The sequence below is a fragment of the Physella acuta genome, unplaced genomic scaffold, assembly GCF_028476545.2.
Source record: "Physella acuta isolate Inbredline_101_S28 unplaced genomic scaffold, ASM2847654v3 ptg000207l, whole genome shotgun sequence".
In the NCBI taxonomy this organism is placed as follows: domain Eukaryota; kingdom Metazoa; phylum Mollusca; class Gastropoda; family Physidae; genus Physella; species Physella acuta.
The window spans coordinates 188,695-202,982 of record NW_026731726.1 but is presented as its reverse complement, the minus strand read 5'-3'; the positions used below and the strand labels follow the sequence as shown (position 1 = coordinate 202,982).

The 14,288-nt window shown below is 37.0% G+C and overlaps 2 protein-coding genes and 2 non-coding genes across 5 annotated transcripts in view; 2 read left to right on the top strand and 2 right to left on the bottom strand.

Annotated features, from left to right (window-relative positions):
* The first annotated feature begins 468 nt into the window (after positions 1–468).
* Positions 469–8,217, top strand: LOC131937307 (uncharacterized). The gene is made up of 3 exons (XM_059294588.1): positions 469–624; positions 5,779–6,121; positions 6,693–8,217. The coding sequence occupies exons 2-3, from the start codon at positions 5,843–5,845 to the stop codon at positions 7,671–7,673; spliced, it is 1,260 nt and encodes a 419-aa protein (XP_059150571.1). The 5' UTR covers positions 469–624; positions 5,779–5,842; the 3' UTR covers positions 7,674–8,217.
* Positions 8,218–9,922: 1,705 nt separating this feature from the next.
* Trnaw-cca (transfer RNA tryptophan (anticodon CCA)) lies at positions 9,923–9,994 on the bottom strand. Its single transcript has one exon. It is a non-coding gene; the product is annotated as a tRNA-Trp (tRNA).
* Positions 9,995–12,211: 2,217 nt separating this feature from the next.
* Trnaw-cca (transfer RNA tryptophan (anticodon CCA)) lies at positions 12,212–12,283 on the bottom strand. The gene has a single exon. It is a non-coding gene; the product is annotated as a tRNA-Trp (tRNA).
* A 1,018-nt stretch (positions 12,284–13,301) lies between these two features.
* Positions 13,302–14,288, top strand: part of LOC131937312 (neuroglian) — an 81,754-nt gene continuing 80,767 nt past the window's right edge. For both annotated transcript variants that reach the window (XM_059294603.1, XM_059294598.1), the window contains exon 1: positions 13,302–13,433. The gene's annotated coding sequence lies outside the window, so the exon portion shown is untranslated. The remainder of the gene's footprint in view (positions 13,434–14,288) is intronic.

Here is a 14,288-nt window from a genome sequence, read left to right as displayed (position 1 = left end):
GCGCCCGGGGACATATATTCCCCCTGCCTCCCCGATCGCTCTAGGCCCGTACCACATACAGGGGTGACGGGCAGTGATTTGATGATTGTGTTTTTTTTTAATTAACTCTGTGTATATTTACGAAAAGAGACTTTTTTTTGTAAATTGTAGAAACTTCAACTAATTTAAACAGCAGAGAGGCTTTTAAGCTAAGGTTAAAGATTCCCAGTTCTATTTCTCGTGTAATACTTTTAACTCAAACTACCACTGATACTAACGGCCCAAAAAGAAAACATTTTTGAACAAAAACTTCCTCCCTTCTTTACTGTAAAGTATAATTAAAGTAGCTTAATCATCGGTAGCTGCGTTGGGAAAAAAAAAACTCTTAGCTTTGAGCACTATCGATTGATGGTTGCTATGGCTCATAGAATTGAAGCGGCCATTACGGCTTTGTCAGCAACGAAATGCGGACCTAAGAATGGATTAACCCTATGCAACCTGAAGCCGTTTTAACGGGGTATATCACGATCCGAAATATTTTTATAAATAAATGTGCACGCTTGGACGATAGTGCTGGCAGTTTGTTGATTCGTGGACTCTGTTTTGGAACTGCAATCAGGGATGTGTGTAAAAGGTTGATTGTTGGTGAGTATGGTGTGGCTAGTTTTTTAAGAGTGTGTTCCCTTGGCAAGAGCACGTGTAGATGAATGTACACGGATTTAATTAGTAGGTTTAGTGGCGTATGCAGGGGGTGTTGAGGGGTTATAACCCCTCCGCAATAAGTATGTCCAGCTGTCTTTGCCTTGCTCTCTGATTCAGAGCCTGGTTGATACTTCCACCGGACTCAAGCCAGGGATCCAAACTCGAGACCTTCGGGTTAGCAGTCATACGCTCTACCACACGACTATACCGACCCTTAGCTTCTAAGTTTACGATCTGTAAAATGTTTTGGAATACATATAACTAACCAATATATATATATATATATATATATATATATATATATATATATATATATATATATAATACAAATATCAACTATATTAAGAAGAAAACGCCATGTCAGAAGATTGCGACCCCGTGATTTTAAGCCTCTAGATACTTGGGTGGAGCTGGAACCAGGCAATGAACACATTATTTTGATACAAAACTGTTGTTTGGTTTAGGTAACTGGAACAAATACGCACCGCAAATTATTCTCAAAGTCCGGCCTAAAATATAAAATTAAATTGAAATATCTGCGGTATCGTAAACAGCATTATGGGACGGTGTGGCCTAGAGGTAGAGTCTCGAGTTCGGACCCGGATTCAAGTCAGAGGAACGCCCCTGAGTCCACCCAGCTCTGATGGGTACTTAACTCATATTAGGTAAAGTAAAGGCGGCTGGGCATAGTGCTGACCACATTTTCCTTCATATGCCGAGGTCTACTTCATCTAGCCAATGGATCTCTATGGTCTTAAGAGTAATCTTTTAATACAGCATTATATTAGCGAACATGATCTGATTCTGTTTTACTGCAAAATAATTACTTTTGTTAAAAAAAAGCAACATATCTACTTGTGTGCTTCCTTAACAAAAAACCAGTGTGTTAAAGAGTACCGAAAGCTATCTAGTTTTGCAATATTAGACTAGACTGACGAAATAGGAAAAATGGACTGAAATGACACAAAAAAAATCAATTCGACAAATAAAACATTTATTTCTGGAAACTGGCAGTGCGCATGCCATGACGTAAGTCGTAAAGGTGAGACTCAAGTTCATGTTTAAAAGGATGTTCGATTTCCGATAGCTGAATATTGATTACTTTTTCTTTACCTGATCAAAGAAAACTGAGAAATGTATGATATATATATATATATATATATATATATATATATATATATATATATATATATATATATATATATATATATGTATGTGTGTGTGTGTGCGTGTGTGTGTGTTTGTGTGTGTACATACACACACATACACACACAAACACACACAAGCTTCCCTACCTATCCACACAAATGAACAGAATGATGTCTAATAACGATTTTTTGAATGATATTAATGTTTAAAAGTCTATAAATGCTGTCCTACAATAATTAAGGAGTAGACTGTCCCGCTGGTCTACCGGTAGAAATCCTGGTGGGGCCCCAGGTAAAAAAAAATCTCGGTGAGACACCAGGAACGGCGTTGTAATAGTCCTATTAGTGTTGAAATTTTCAAAAAAAAAGTTGTTATTTCTCCATTTTATAACTTCCATTCCTTCATACAACGGCGTAAAATGTCATGCTTTGATGGAGTGAAAACGCACATGGAAAATTTTAATCAAGGTGGGGGGGGGGAGGGGGGGGGGGGTAAAATTCTCCGGGCCTCCTGGACACAGCCAGCCCACCCCTGCCTGCAATACTTGCTGATTTAACCCTCCCCCCTCCCCGAAAGAATTACATATCGAAACATAAAGCCAGAACACCTGACAATAATGGAGTCACATAGCTTTAACTCCAAAAAACGACTAAAATAATTACCATTTTAATAAAATAGCAGGTTTTCCCTTCATCTTTACTATAAATATTTATAATTTATGCATTACGTCACACTCCTTGAGCACATCGTCACTAACACCTCCTGCCCACCCCCGGTATGTGAGATCATTTGAGGGCAACACCTAACATTGAAGCATCTTACATCGACTACTGCCCATTATGAAATCAACAGAGTATATTGGTAATCCCTACGTCTGACTATGGACTTCCGAAAATAGGTGTGTTAGGTTGTTAGTTGTGATATAGTCTCAGGTTTAGTTTTATGGCCAGAAATAAATAATCAGGGTTTGGGCTTGGTGGTTGTGGCCCTTATTTTTAAGCTATCCGGAACTTAAGAATTATAGCCCCTGTGCTGAACAAAGTCTAGGCAGTACTTTTTTTTTGACTTGGTATTACTATTGGGAAGTTTACAGATCTGATCATCACCTCATTCAACTCTATCCCTAACTTTTCCATGTAAACTCATTTAATGGCTTAAAATTGTAATGCTAGTAAATTACGAAAACATCGCAAAGCACGCTTTGGACTGGAATCCCCAGGGAAAAAAGAGGGTGGGCCGGCCAAGGAAGACATGGAGAAGAACGGTTGAAGAAGAGGCGAAAACAGCTGGGCTCACATGGGCACAGATAAAGGGGGCGGCCCAAAACCGAGTCCGCTGGAGATGTGTGGTTGCAGCCCTTTGCTCCCCAGGGGCCACAAAGGAAAGATGATGATGATGATGAGTAAATTACTTTGTCTAAACATACCAGCTAAATATTTCGCAATATGTTATATAAGGACTCAAGTTACCATTCAAAAAAAAAGCCGTCCTGCGATTCCCATTAATTCCAGCCCATTGTAATTTTTTTTTTTTAATTTCAAAAGACAGCAATTGTCTCGGTATAAGGTTACCGATCTTAAACACAAGAACTACAAGTTACAGACGTTGAACTTATGTAGCGTCCTTAGCAACTAGGCTCAATGCTATGCTGCTTAATTGATTTCGTGTTCTATACTTACATGCATGGTCCATGCCCACGCAGCAAGATCAATGAATCAATTGCACAAACGTGCAGGAATTCCAATATTTGAGAGCTTGTTTCTTTTGTCTGTGGGTAGACATTCACAATGTCTGTAGCGTCACTTATCTTTGATGACGTATTTAAAAGTCGAAAGGCTGAAAACGTTTTTACAGTTCATCAGTTGCTGCAGTTACAGTTGTAAATATGTGAAGAAGGACATGCGTGGAAAAAATATCATCCATAAAGGGGTCATCCATAAATGACGTCACGCTTTTTTGGACGATTTTTACCTCCCCCCTCCCCTCCATCACATATCGTCACATAAAGAGCCAGACCCTACCCCTAAAATAACGTCACACCTCAGCCCACAACCCCCCTCAAAATTGCAGTTGAATTTTTTTAAAACAACGATATTTTTCCAAAATCGTGTCTGAACTCTATCAAAATAGAGTATTTTAATCAATTCATATTACAGTTTGTTAAAACAGTTTTCTAAAACGCAAAATAACGTCTAAAATTCGTTTTCTAACATTTCTTTTTTATAATGCAAAAGTGTGACGTCGCACCATCTGAAACCCCCCCCCCCTCCTCCCATTATCACACACCGTCACAAAATTACGGACCCCCCTCCCCCCTACGAGTGTGACGTCATTTATGGACGACGCCTAAAACGTTTATCTTCTTTTTAAATTAAAAACCCTAAAAGACTTGTGTTATCACCGTGGTGAAATCTTACGAAGTTTAAAAAAAATAAAAGCATATTTGCATATATATATATATATATATATATATATATATATATATATATATATATATATATATATATATATATATATATATATATATATATATATATATAATACGTGTATGTGTAAATAAAGACTATATAATTATATGGGTACGCTGGAAAAACCCAAGATAGGATTGGAGTACTCAATGTCTTATTAACCCTATTAAATTACTTTTGAATACATATTACCAGCCCACACCACACCCCTATAGGGCCTACTTATGTAACTCCAACTACAGCTTTTATGCACTGCACCCTCTCGATAATTCTGTGTTCAATCTCTTTATCGTGCCCTACCCTGCTACAAGTACTTGGTCCAATACACCCCGTACAAAGGAATCAACACGGTGACACAGATGTTAAATATACATAGCCTATATCTTTGGTGCCACACTGGCCTGGTTTAAAGGAATCGATTGATCTGGTTCCGGTTGAGTGAGGTCAGTTAAGGAGGTCTTTTAGTGAGACAAACAACGGAGTAGGAAAACTATTCTACTTCCGTTATTTTTATTTTTTGTGTGTGTTATTGTTTTAGTACGTTGGTTGAGTAGCCTGTTGTGTTATCAAGAGACGAACGATCGTCATAGTTGTAGTTTTTTTTGGGGCCGGAAGTAAGAGTGTTGGCTGTTTCGTAAGTACCAGTTACACTAGAGAGGTCACATTGATTGGCAGTAGTAGGCCTATTTATGTAGCATCATCAATAAACTGTCCTTCGTTGTACAGGCAATATTTCTGTATTCAAGATTATATATGATACATATAACATATTTTACGCATGTAATGTATCACTCTTATTTACATATCATGTTTAAGTAGTTGTACATACTCATTATTCTGCCGCACTATAATTAAATACAGGACAATCTATGCATGTATGTATTTAAATACCTAAAAACGTCACCCTATCTATACAACAGATTAAAAATGTGTTACATAAACTGTGCTGTCATGTACCCACCCTCCCCACTTTACTAGGATGCGCCACTGTCTTAATGCCCAAACCTAATTCCACAGTAAAATCCAAAGCCAGAGCCCTAGAGGAATAATCGAACTTTAGCAACTAGAGAACTAGGTCATTGGGAGATCCAAGTGTTTCATTGCTTTGATACTTATATAATCAATACGGGTGTAAGACAGAGGCGTAGCGACCCTTCCTAGCGCCCGGGGACAAACTTTCGATTTGCACTTCCTCAAATTTTCGATTTGCATCCCCCCAACTCCAACTTTCGATTTGCACCCCCCCCCCCCCCCCCCTCAAACTTTCAATTTGTCTTTCCAACCCATTTTGGCGCCCCCCCCCCCCTCGCTACGCCTCTGGTGTAAGAAGAATATTCACGCATGTAGATGCCTTAATTTTCTTTCTTTTCTTCATTTTTTAAAGTGCATAGTTTTCTACTACATTTTGAAAGTTCATTCTAAACAATGTGTTTATTTTGTCAGTTAAAACTGATAAGTTCTGGATTTTTTTTTTCCACAGCGTTGGAGTTAAGAAAAAAGATTCCAACATTTTTCACTAAAATAACAGCCATATCAGGGCACAAATGAAATTACCGAGCATGAAGAATGGATGCGCTGTAGAGCGTATCTCCTCCACCGAACCCGAAGACACCAAGGACCCGACCCTGAACGAACGATGCGAGGTAAACAAGGAAGACAAGCCAGAGAAGGGGGAGAGATCGGTATACAACGGTGCCAGAATATCCAGGATGTTACTGGCTGTGTACGGGGACCGTCGGTATCGAAGAAAACTGATCATCCATCTTGATATACGCAACACGATCTTGGTGGCTGATTCGGTAACGGACGTCTCCGTTGAAGAGGTAATCCATGATTTTACTGTGTCGACTTGTAAAATAAATGAAAATGCATATTATGCCTTTTAAGTTACGAATTAAGCCAAACATAATCTATAATTCATTAAACATGGGTTAGAGGTCATCCAAAAGTCGCAGCACGTCCACGAGTCCACCCATCGGGGGGGGGGGGGGGTGCACCCGAAATTTTCGGCTCCACCCCCCCCCCCCCCCTCCATCGAAGAGATACCTAGAAGAAACTCTGCTTTTGACTTACGTTAGGGAAAGTAAAGGCGGTGAGGCATAGTGCTGACAACACTATCCTTTTACTAATATAATTGACGGCACGTTTTTTTTGACGATTTTAACGATCCCACAATCCACATCGTCACAAAAGGCCCTACCCTCAAATTAAAAAAAAAAATTGTTGTTGAGAACATTTTTGTTGTCTAAAATATCTTTGTGGGCTCAGTCAACAATAAGCATGTTGATCAAGTTAGAATTAAAAACTACCTAAAATTCAGTTTCTAACGTTACTTTTTTTTTTTAAAGTGGTTAACAGTGTACTGACATTATTTGTAAAAAAATTATTTTGCAGGCACTAAATAGTTATCTGACCGGCGTTGTTTGGGGCAAAGAGCAGGACGGGGAATGGAAATTTTTCTCCAAAGAACCTTCACTGAGAGCGCCGGCTCCTGGGCTCTGCACGTACTACAGGTACCTCGAACGTCAATTGGTTAAAATTCCAACCAACCGCGCCGAACTACAGCACCAGACGGGGGACTTCGTGCACACACCAAAAGGGGAGCAGTTTCTAGAACATTTCAACAAGCACCTGGAGCTTCTCCGCTGGACGTACGGGAACGAGACCTCCCATCACAAAGTTCTAACCATGTCGGGAAGAGACGGTAAACCTTACCACTACATCCTCCCTTCCGTCTACAAGCTCATCTCCAGCCTGCACGAGAGGCAGCGAGACTTCGCGATCGTCATAAGGACGTTTGGTCGCGACGCGTCCAACGTGTTGTCCAGCTTGCAGTACGGTCTCCATGGAAACCACCCGGCCGTGCCAAAGAAAATCAACCTCCAGGTTCATAAAACACCAGGGGTGGTTAAACGCGGGAAAAATAACATAGAACTCGTTTCTTACAAGCCAGGAGGGGGTCAGGAAATTCAAACGAAACTTGTTCACGAGAAGGACATCTACCGTAGTCTTTGTGACGCTCAGGGTATCACCGGTTACGTTGACGACTTCCGGTTTTGGCAAAACAAACACTACGACCACGAGGCCGGGAAGCCATTTTGGATCGACCTCAACGACCAGCGCCACCATCATATATTTTTTGATGACAACTTCCGGCCAGACGAGGAGGACAGTATCATCGACGTGAGGATGTTCAGCGTTGAGGCGCCGTCTGTGGCGGTCAGTCTTGACCACGAGCTGGTAGCTAAGCTCGAGAACGTCTGCCTGGTGCAGGCTGACCTGCTTAAGAGCATCAAAGACGAGGATTATTTTATACGCATGACAAATGAGTGTGAGGAGAAATTTTATGACATGTTCGATTCTGGTCAGGATTAATTAATTATTTTTTTTACTCCATATCACAAAAACAAATAACCGTCTCACACATTACTATGTTTTTTTTAAACTCACACACAACTTTCTTTTTAATTAATTAGGAAGTACGTATAATCTTTAAATTATGCACCGACTGTAGTATTATGTACTCTGTTGTTGAAGTTACTATGTAGAAAGATAACTGTTATGTTGGCTTTCATAAAGGGTAAGTTGGTGGAAAACCAAACGACATTTTCGCTGAAAGCCCTATACAAAGATACAGGCAGGAAATGTTACTATTTTTAATATATTATAATTTAATAAATCCCCTTTAAAGCCCTACCCCCCCCCCCCCTAACTAGCTGATATTTAACAAACAAGGGGTATTTTTTAAGTGCATCTACGAGAACGGCAAAACCAAATCATGCCTTGTTTATTTTAATTCATAATTCGTGAGCTTGACCATTACTGTTTTTTTTTAAATAATTAATATATTAAAAATGTTCTTGTGAGCATTTTATTTGGTTGTTTTCTAAAACGAATAATTCATTATTACTTTTTAATATACTGCACAGTTCTGTAGTGTCATACAACATTATAACCTCGATGTTTAAATTGGTTATCCCTACCTCTTGTGGTTAAAAAATTAATAAAATTGGACGTGGGCAGAGGATGTTGGGGGGGGGGGGGGTAGCGTTTCAGAGGGATATCAGCAAATCATAATAATTACTGCCATTACAGGTTCCTCTGCTCCAATAAAAATAAAGATTCTTTAAATAAAAAATAAAAAAGCTGTATATTATTGAGATTACCAAGCCTGTTGATATTTTCTTCACACATTCCATTTTGTATTCTGTTTTATTGTTGTTTTATTATTGACCGAAGTTTAATTTCTTCTGCCGTTGTGTCTTTGATGCTGTGAACACATTTATAAAGCATTCTGTTTTATTCCTTTCCATGATGTGAATTTAGGGCCATCCACGAATGATATCACGCTCCTAGGCAGGACGGGGGCTCAGAATTGTGTGACGAGGGGGAGATGGGGGTGCGGGTTCAGAAAGTGTAACAACACACATTTTTTGCATTTTAAAAAAGTAATATTTGTTAATGAACTTAGTTTCAAAGACTGTTTTTTAAATTCTGATAGCAATGGATTATTATTATTATCATTATGTGTTTAGATGATCGACCCTGTTTTTTTTTTTTTTTTTTTTTTTTTTGCATCAAATATTATACAATACGAGGCCGCATTATTTTAAGCAGCTGATTTTAATTAGGATTTTGATGGTTCTTAGGAGGTGATTTATACTAAACTAAAGGCAATGGATCTTAAATTTGTCTTTTGTTTAAATAGTGTTGAAGTGTCATTTCGTGGGTAACTTTAGAAACCGGTGACTACAAGCAGTCTTTAACTGTGATTATTCATAGATTATATTTTATTCAATAAAACACGTATATTAAACTGATAAGCCTTGAGTTATTTTATATGTTGTTAGAAAATATTTCACCGTTACGCATATTTGTATTATGTAAAGCCTGTAAATTACTTAGGCAGCTTTAATAAACGCTATACTAAGTCAGCTTTAACTATCTAAGTTAAAAGCAATTAACTGCAAATGTAGCCTAGTTAAATTTTATTTTATTAGAAGAAGAAAGGGTTAAAATCAATGTAGGCATACGTAGGCCTACTTATAGTTTAATACTTAGGGCCAACGTAATAGGCATACTCCCACGTACTGTACTTTCTGTTTTCATATTTTTATACTGCCCTATGTAACGCTATGCATGTATTCATGTAAGAAATAAAAAGACGAAAAAAAAAAGAAATAACAATATAATAATCAATAATGTGTGAATAAGGTTTTATTTTCGAATAGGCCAACATTTCGCTGATTAGTAATTCGAGTTTAAACATGGTTCAACACTAGCCGAATAGATCCGGGTTAAAAATTAGAGTAGCCTACATTCATTCATGTCTAAAAAAAGCTACATATGTAAGTTTTGATGCAGATAGATCTAGATCTAGCAACAGTAAGAACTTAGAGCCATAGGCTATGATGTACGGATCTTGTGTCGTAAACGTTTTTTTTTACATAGGAAATAACTGAATTCTATTTGTAGGTAGGCCTGTAGGCCTAACTATCTAAGATTAAAATTAGTTTCATAAAAAAAGAAATAATGTTTATTATTCTTAAAATTGTTGGTATTTAAGTTACACTGGCAGTGGTAATTAGAGAGAAAAAAGTTTCTAGTCAAAACAAAACTATAGCTGACCCCGACGTGATTTGAACACGCAACCTTCTGATCTGGAGTCAGACGCGCTACCGTTGCGCCACAGGGCCACCTGATTTCCGGGATGATATTTAAATTTATATATTGTAGCATACTAATGTTTTTGTCTTTTAAATAAATATTATTCTATTTATTCCATACCTAATTTCCAGTTATAATAAGTTACATAGCGTAACTTTTAATTATTTAGTGAAGCATACGGAACCCTCGGCCGAGTCTACGCTTTATTGATTTTCAACCGCTACGTTCCTTTCTGTTCCGTGCCGTATTTAATTTTTTACCCTTACAAAGCGGCACATTGCAAGCCTTAACTAGATCTATGCCTAGGCTTCGCGAAAATATGCATTTGTATTCAACTATGCTGAAGCAAGCTACTTTGCACAGTGTAACGAAGCATGACTGTTTTAAAGATTGTTAATAATTTTTAAAATTATCAGCATAGTCATACTATTATAATTGTATCATACATTTTGTGATCAATAGGCCTACTAGATCTAGTACTAGATGAATACTAGATCTGAATCTTGACTGCCAGGCTATGTGCCTACTTTAATACGATATTAAATTCTTTCTAACAATTAATAAAAAGCTTATTTATTATAGTTATGTAAGTAAGGCTCTTCCCTACCCCATGCCATATTAATCATGAGGCATACAATTAGATTATTAAGTAGGCCTAAGCCTTTATAAAGTACTAAAGTAGGCAGTGTTTCTTCCAGACTTTTTTCTCCGGGGGGGGGGGGGGGGCACTTGAAATCTTCGGGGGGGGGGGCGGTAAACTTTCTTCGGGGGGGGGGCGGACACTGTTAAAAGTATATATTTTCTATATAAATTATATAAATTTCATTTCGTTATTTCGTTCGGGGGGGCGGTAAAAATTTTTCGGGGGGGGGGGGGGGGCTTCGCCCCCCCCCCCCCCCGAAAAGATGCCTGGAAGAAACTCTGAAAGTAGGCCCTATTTTAGATTTACAATCGACCTGTCCTTATAATTTTTATTCTAAAAGGAGTTTACGTTCACGGTTAAATAAAAATGTTTATGGTTAGGCTAAGCTTTATTATTTTTTTTTATAAATAATAACTTTATCGTTATTAAGGATTGCACATAAATAAGCCTATTCCTACTATAGGAAAAAATCCTATTATTTGACAGGGTTTCTTTCAGGCATTTTTTCGAAGGCTGGTTGTCAAAATGTCTATATAAATTATTCTTTTTTCCCCCTACAAATTTCGTGCTGGGGATGGGGGGGGGGGGGTGACGCCTGAAACAAACACTGATACATTCCCCTCCCACCACATAACTGTAGGCCTAAATTTTTTTCCTTAATTTCATTTACCAACATATCCCATATATTAACTATGGACGCTCTACAGAACAACTCAAACCCACTCACTAACCATCAGTTCGTTTGGCATTCGACAAAAATATTTAGATTTAATATATATGTATATATAATTCGGGTCTACCTATATTATATGTGCATATATAATTATTGGAGGAGTTCGCCAGTAAGTCGCAAGGGGGAACAACCAAAGAAATATCGAGCACATATCAAGCCAAGATGAGTTTCGAGGAAGCGAGTAATTAATTATAAAAATTGTCTATGTCTGTCTGTAAATCGATAGAATCGATTAAGCTTTTTAAATCGATCAAATGGGTTTTCATGGTACATAGAATGAAAGATACTAATTTGAATGAAAAATAGTTTATTTTGCCATTTGCTGTTTCCGTGAAATTTTCTCCATGGCAACTTACCCAGACAACCGAAAATCTAACAAAACATCCTTTCGATACCAAAATATTTTGCTACAGTTTGTACTGGTTGTCCTGCATTTGGATTGGAATAGTTACTACGTTTTCACGCTAATTAAAATTCGAACATCAAATCCATGTTTGCCGTATACGCTTCCATTTGAAAGTTAGCGCGATATAATATTTAGATTACAAAAGAGTTTATCCAGTTTATGTTTCTATTACTCGAGCACATCTTGCTCGCGATTTCGAAATAAACATTCTTGACCGAATAGATTTTGCACATTTGATAGAGAGATTTCGGAGCGACAAACATATAAAAAACGCAGTTAAGGGGACTTAACTTTTTTCAAGAATTGGTCAGCACTTGATTTGATTACAGTTCTTGGTTGGCACTAGATTTAGATGAATAATTGTGGTATAATGAAAATCAAGTAAAATATTAATAGGGATGTACCTTCTTAACACAAAATTATCGATTTTTAGCAATACCTATTTGAGTGATTAAAACAGTCGATGACCCTGACGTGATTTGAACACGCAACCTTCTGATCTGGAGTCAGACGCGCTACCGTTGCGCCACAGAGCCTCTTAGCTGTTGAGCGATCAATAAACATTACTGTATATTTAGTATTAACTAGTTATTAAAAAAAAGCTAGTACCTACTACTTACTTTGGAGCGCGAATAGAGATTAATCGATGATGTTACTCATTTTAAAATTAATGGAAAATGCACATTTTTTTAGTCACGCCTACTTCAGCACTAATTTAATTCTAATGTAATGCAGAAACAGTGCGAAAATAGACTTTAATAAACTTTTAATTTGTAAAAGATCATCAGAGTAGGCTATAATAGTACTGTAGGCACATGCTTAGTCTTGGTAATGGTTCTGAAATCACCATAGCAACGCAACTATCAGTTCTGTTTTGATTTGTCAGTGCCGCTTTTCGAGTTTTGGCCAGGATACGACTTTATGGTGCCAGAAAAAAATTTATTAGTTGGCCTATCCAGATCAATTGGATAAACTGACCGTCTCTAAATTAGATTTCAATTCAACTTATTTGGATTCAAGGCGAACACTACTAACAATGTGACAATGGTATCTAAAAATGTAATTGTCGTTAGTCCTAAGTCTAAATGTTAATGTTACATTGTTAAAAGAAAATCTAGGCATACTCTGACGAGGATTAAGAAAATTCAAGAACAGAAGGCCTAACAAAAAGCTCTTAAACTGCACTCTTATTTTAATATTGGATCTAGTTCGCGGTATCTTTTTTTCACAACAATAATGTTTATTTGGGACTATTCTCACTATTTTCAAATTCGTGTTATAGGCACTAGGTATACATAATATATTAACATATCCAAATAATTAAGTCATCACTGTAATGTTACAATAACAGTGTGTTACGATTACGATTCGATTATTTGATACTGTTTACGTGAACAATTTTAGCTAGAAAAAGAAACTTCTTTAATTTTTAAATCACATAATTTTTGTTTGTTCCTAACCGATGTTTGCTTTATCAACTCACTGTTGAAAGGATTAGCTCTTGATCTGGCATGCTATTTTTTTAATCAGTTTTACCTGGCCAAATAAATTTTAAGAGGCTGCTGCGGGGGATTCGTCTGGAACCGATTTTGGTTCAATAGAGAATTTGTTGCTGATCTTAATTAATCTAGAATCTAGTAAAAATACGCAAGATTAAATTCGAGCTCCCTGTTGTGCGATTCTGTGGTAAGTAAATCTAGTGTTAATTAGTAATTACTTTTATTGTTAACTGTGATAAAGCTAGCAGCCAGGGCCAGTGTCAGTGATCGATTCGAACTTACTTTACTTAGAAATCTAGCAGACTTAGCAGTGAGTGACTGATGAGTAGTGATGAGTGACAGAGTTAGTGAGTTAGTTAAGTAAAGTTAATATTTTAGTCTAGTTATAGATCTATATAGTATATAATAGACATAGAATCTAGATCTAAGTGATTAGTGAGAAATTTATAATTAAATATATTCATTATATTCAGAACTCCAGAACTAGAATCTAAAATCAGCAGTTTATTCAACTGCTTGGCAACATTCACATTCATTGCATTCATTGATGATTACAGATCTAATCTAGATCTAGATCTAAAAAATCTAGTAGATTAGTCCTAAAGTAATAAAGCTACTTTTCTTTTAAACTTTTTTTTTAGAGCATAAAGTTCGAAAATCTATGTGGGGGGGGGGGGGGGGGTTGTCTAATACTATTAGTATTACTTATACTTCTATTTTATTTTAATTGTAATGGATTGTATTAAAAAGAGGGTTGTAAATTTATTGGTAGTGAACTAACTTTACTAATTTACTAATATAACTTGCTAAAGTTAACACTAGCAGTAACCCTCTCCCAAACTCTAACCCAAATATTACCTTAAGCAGGCCTTAGCCCTAACCTTAATTTCTGACACTAAAACTCTATACTATAGATATTTATGGAATTTGAAAATAAGAGACACCAAATCAAAAGTTCATAAAAAATCTACCCACACCAGCTGACACCTGACCTAGTGAAGTCACTTATTCTATGGGTACAAAACTCAAAACAAGTGTGTTA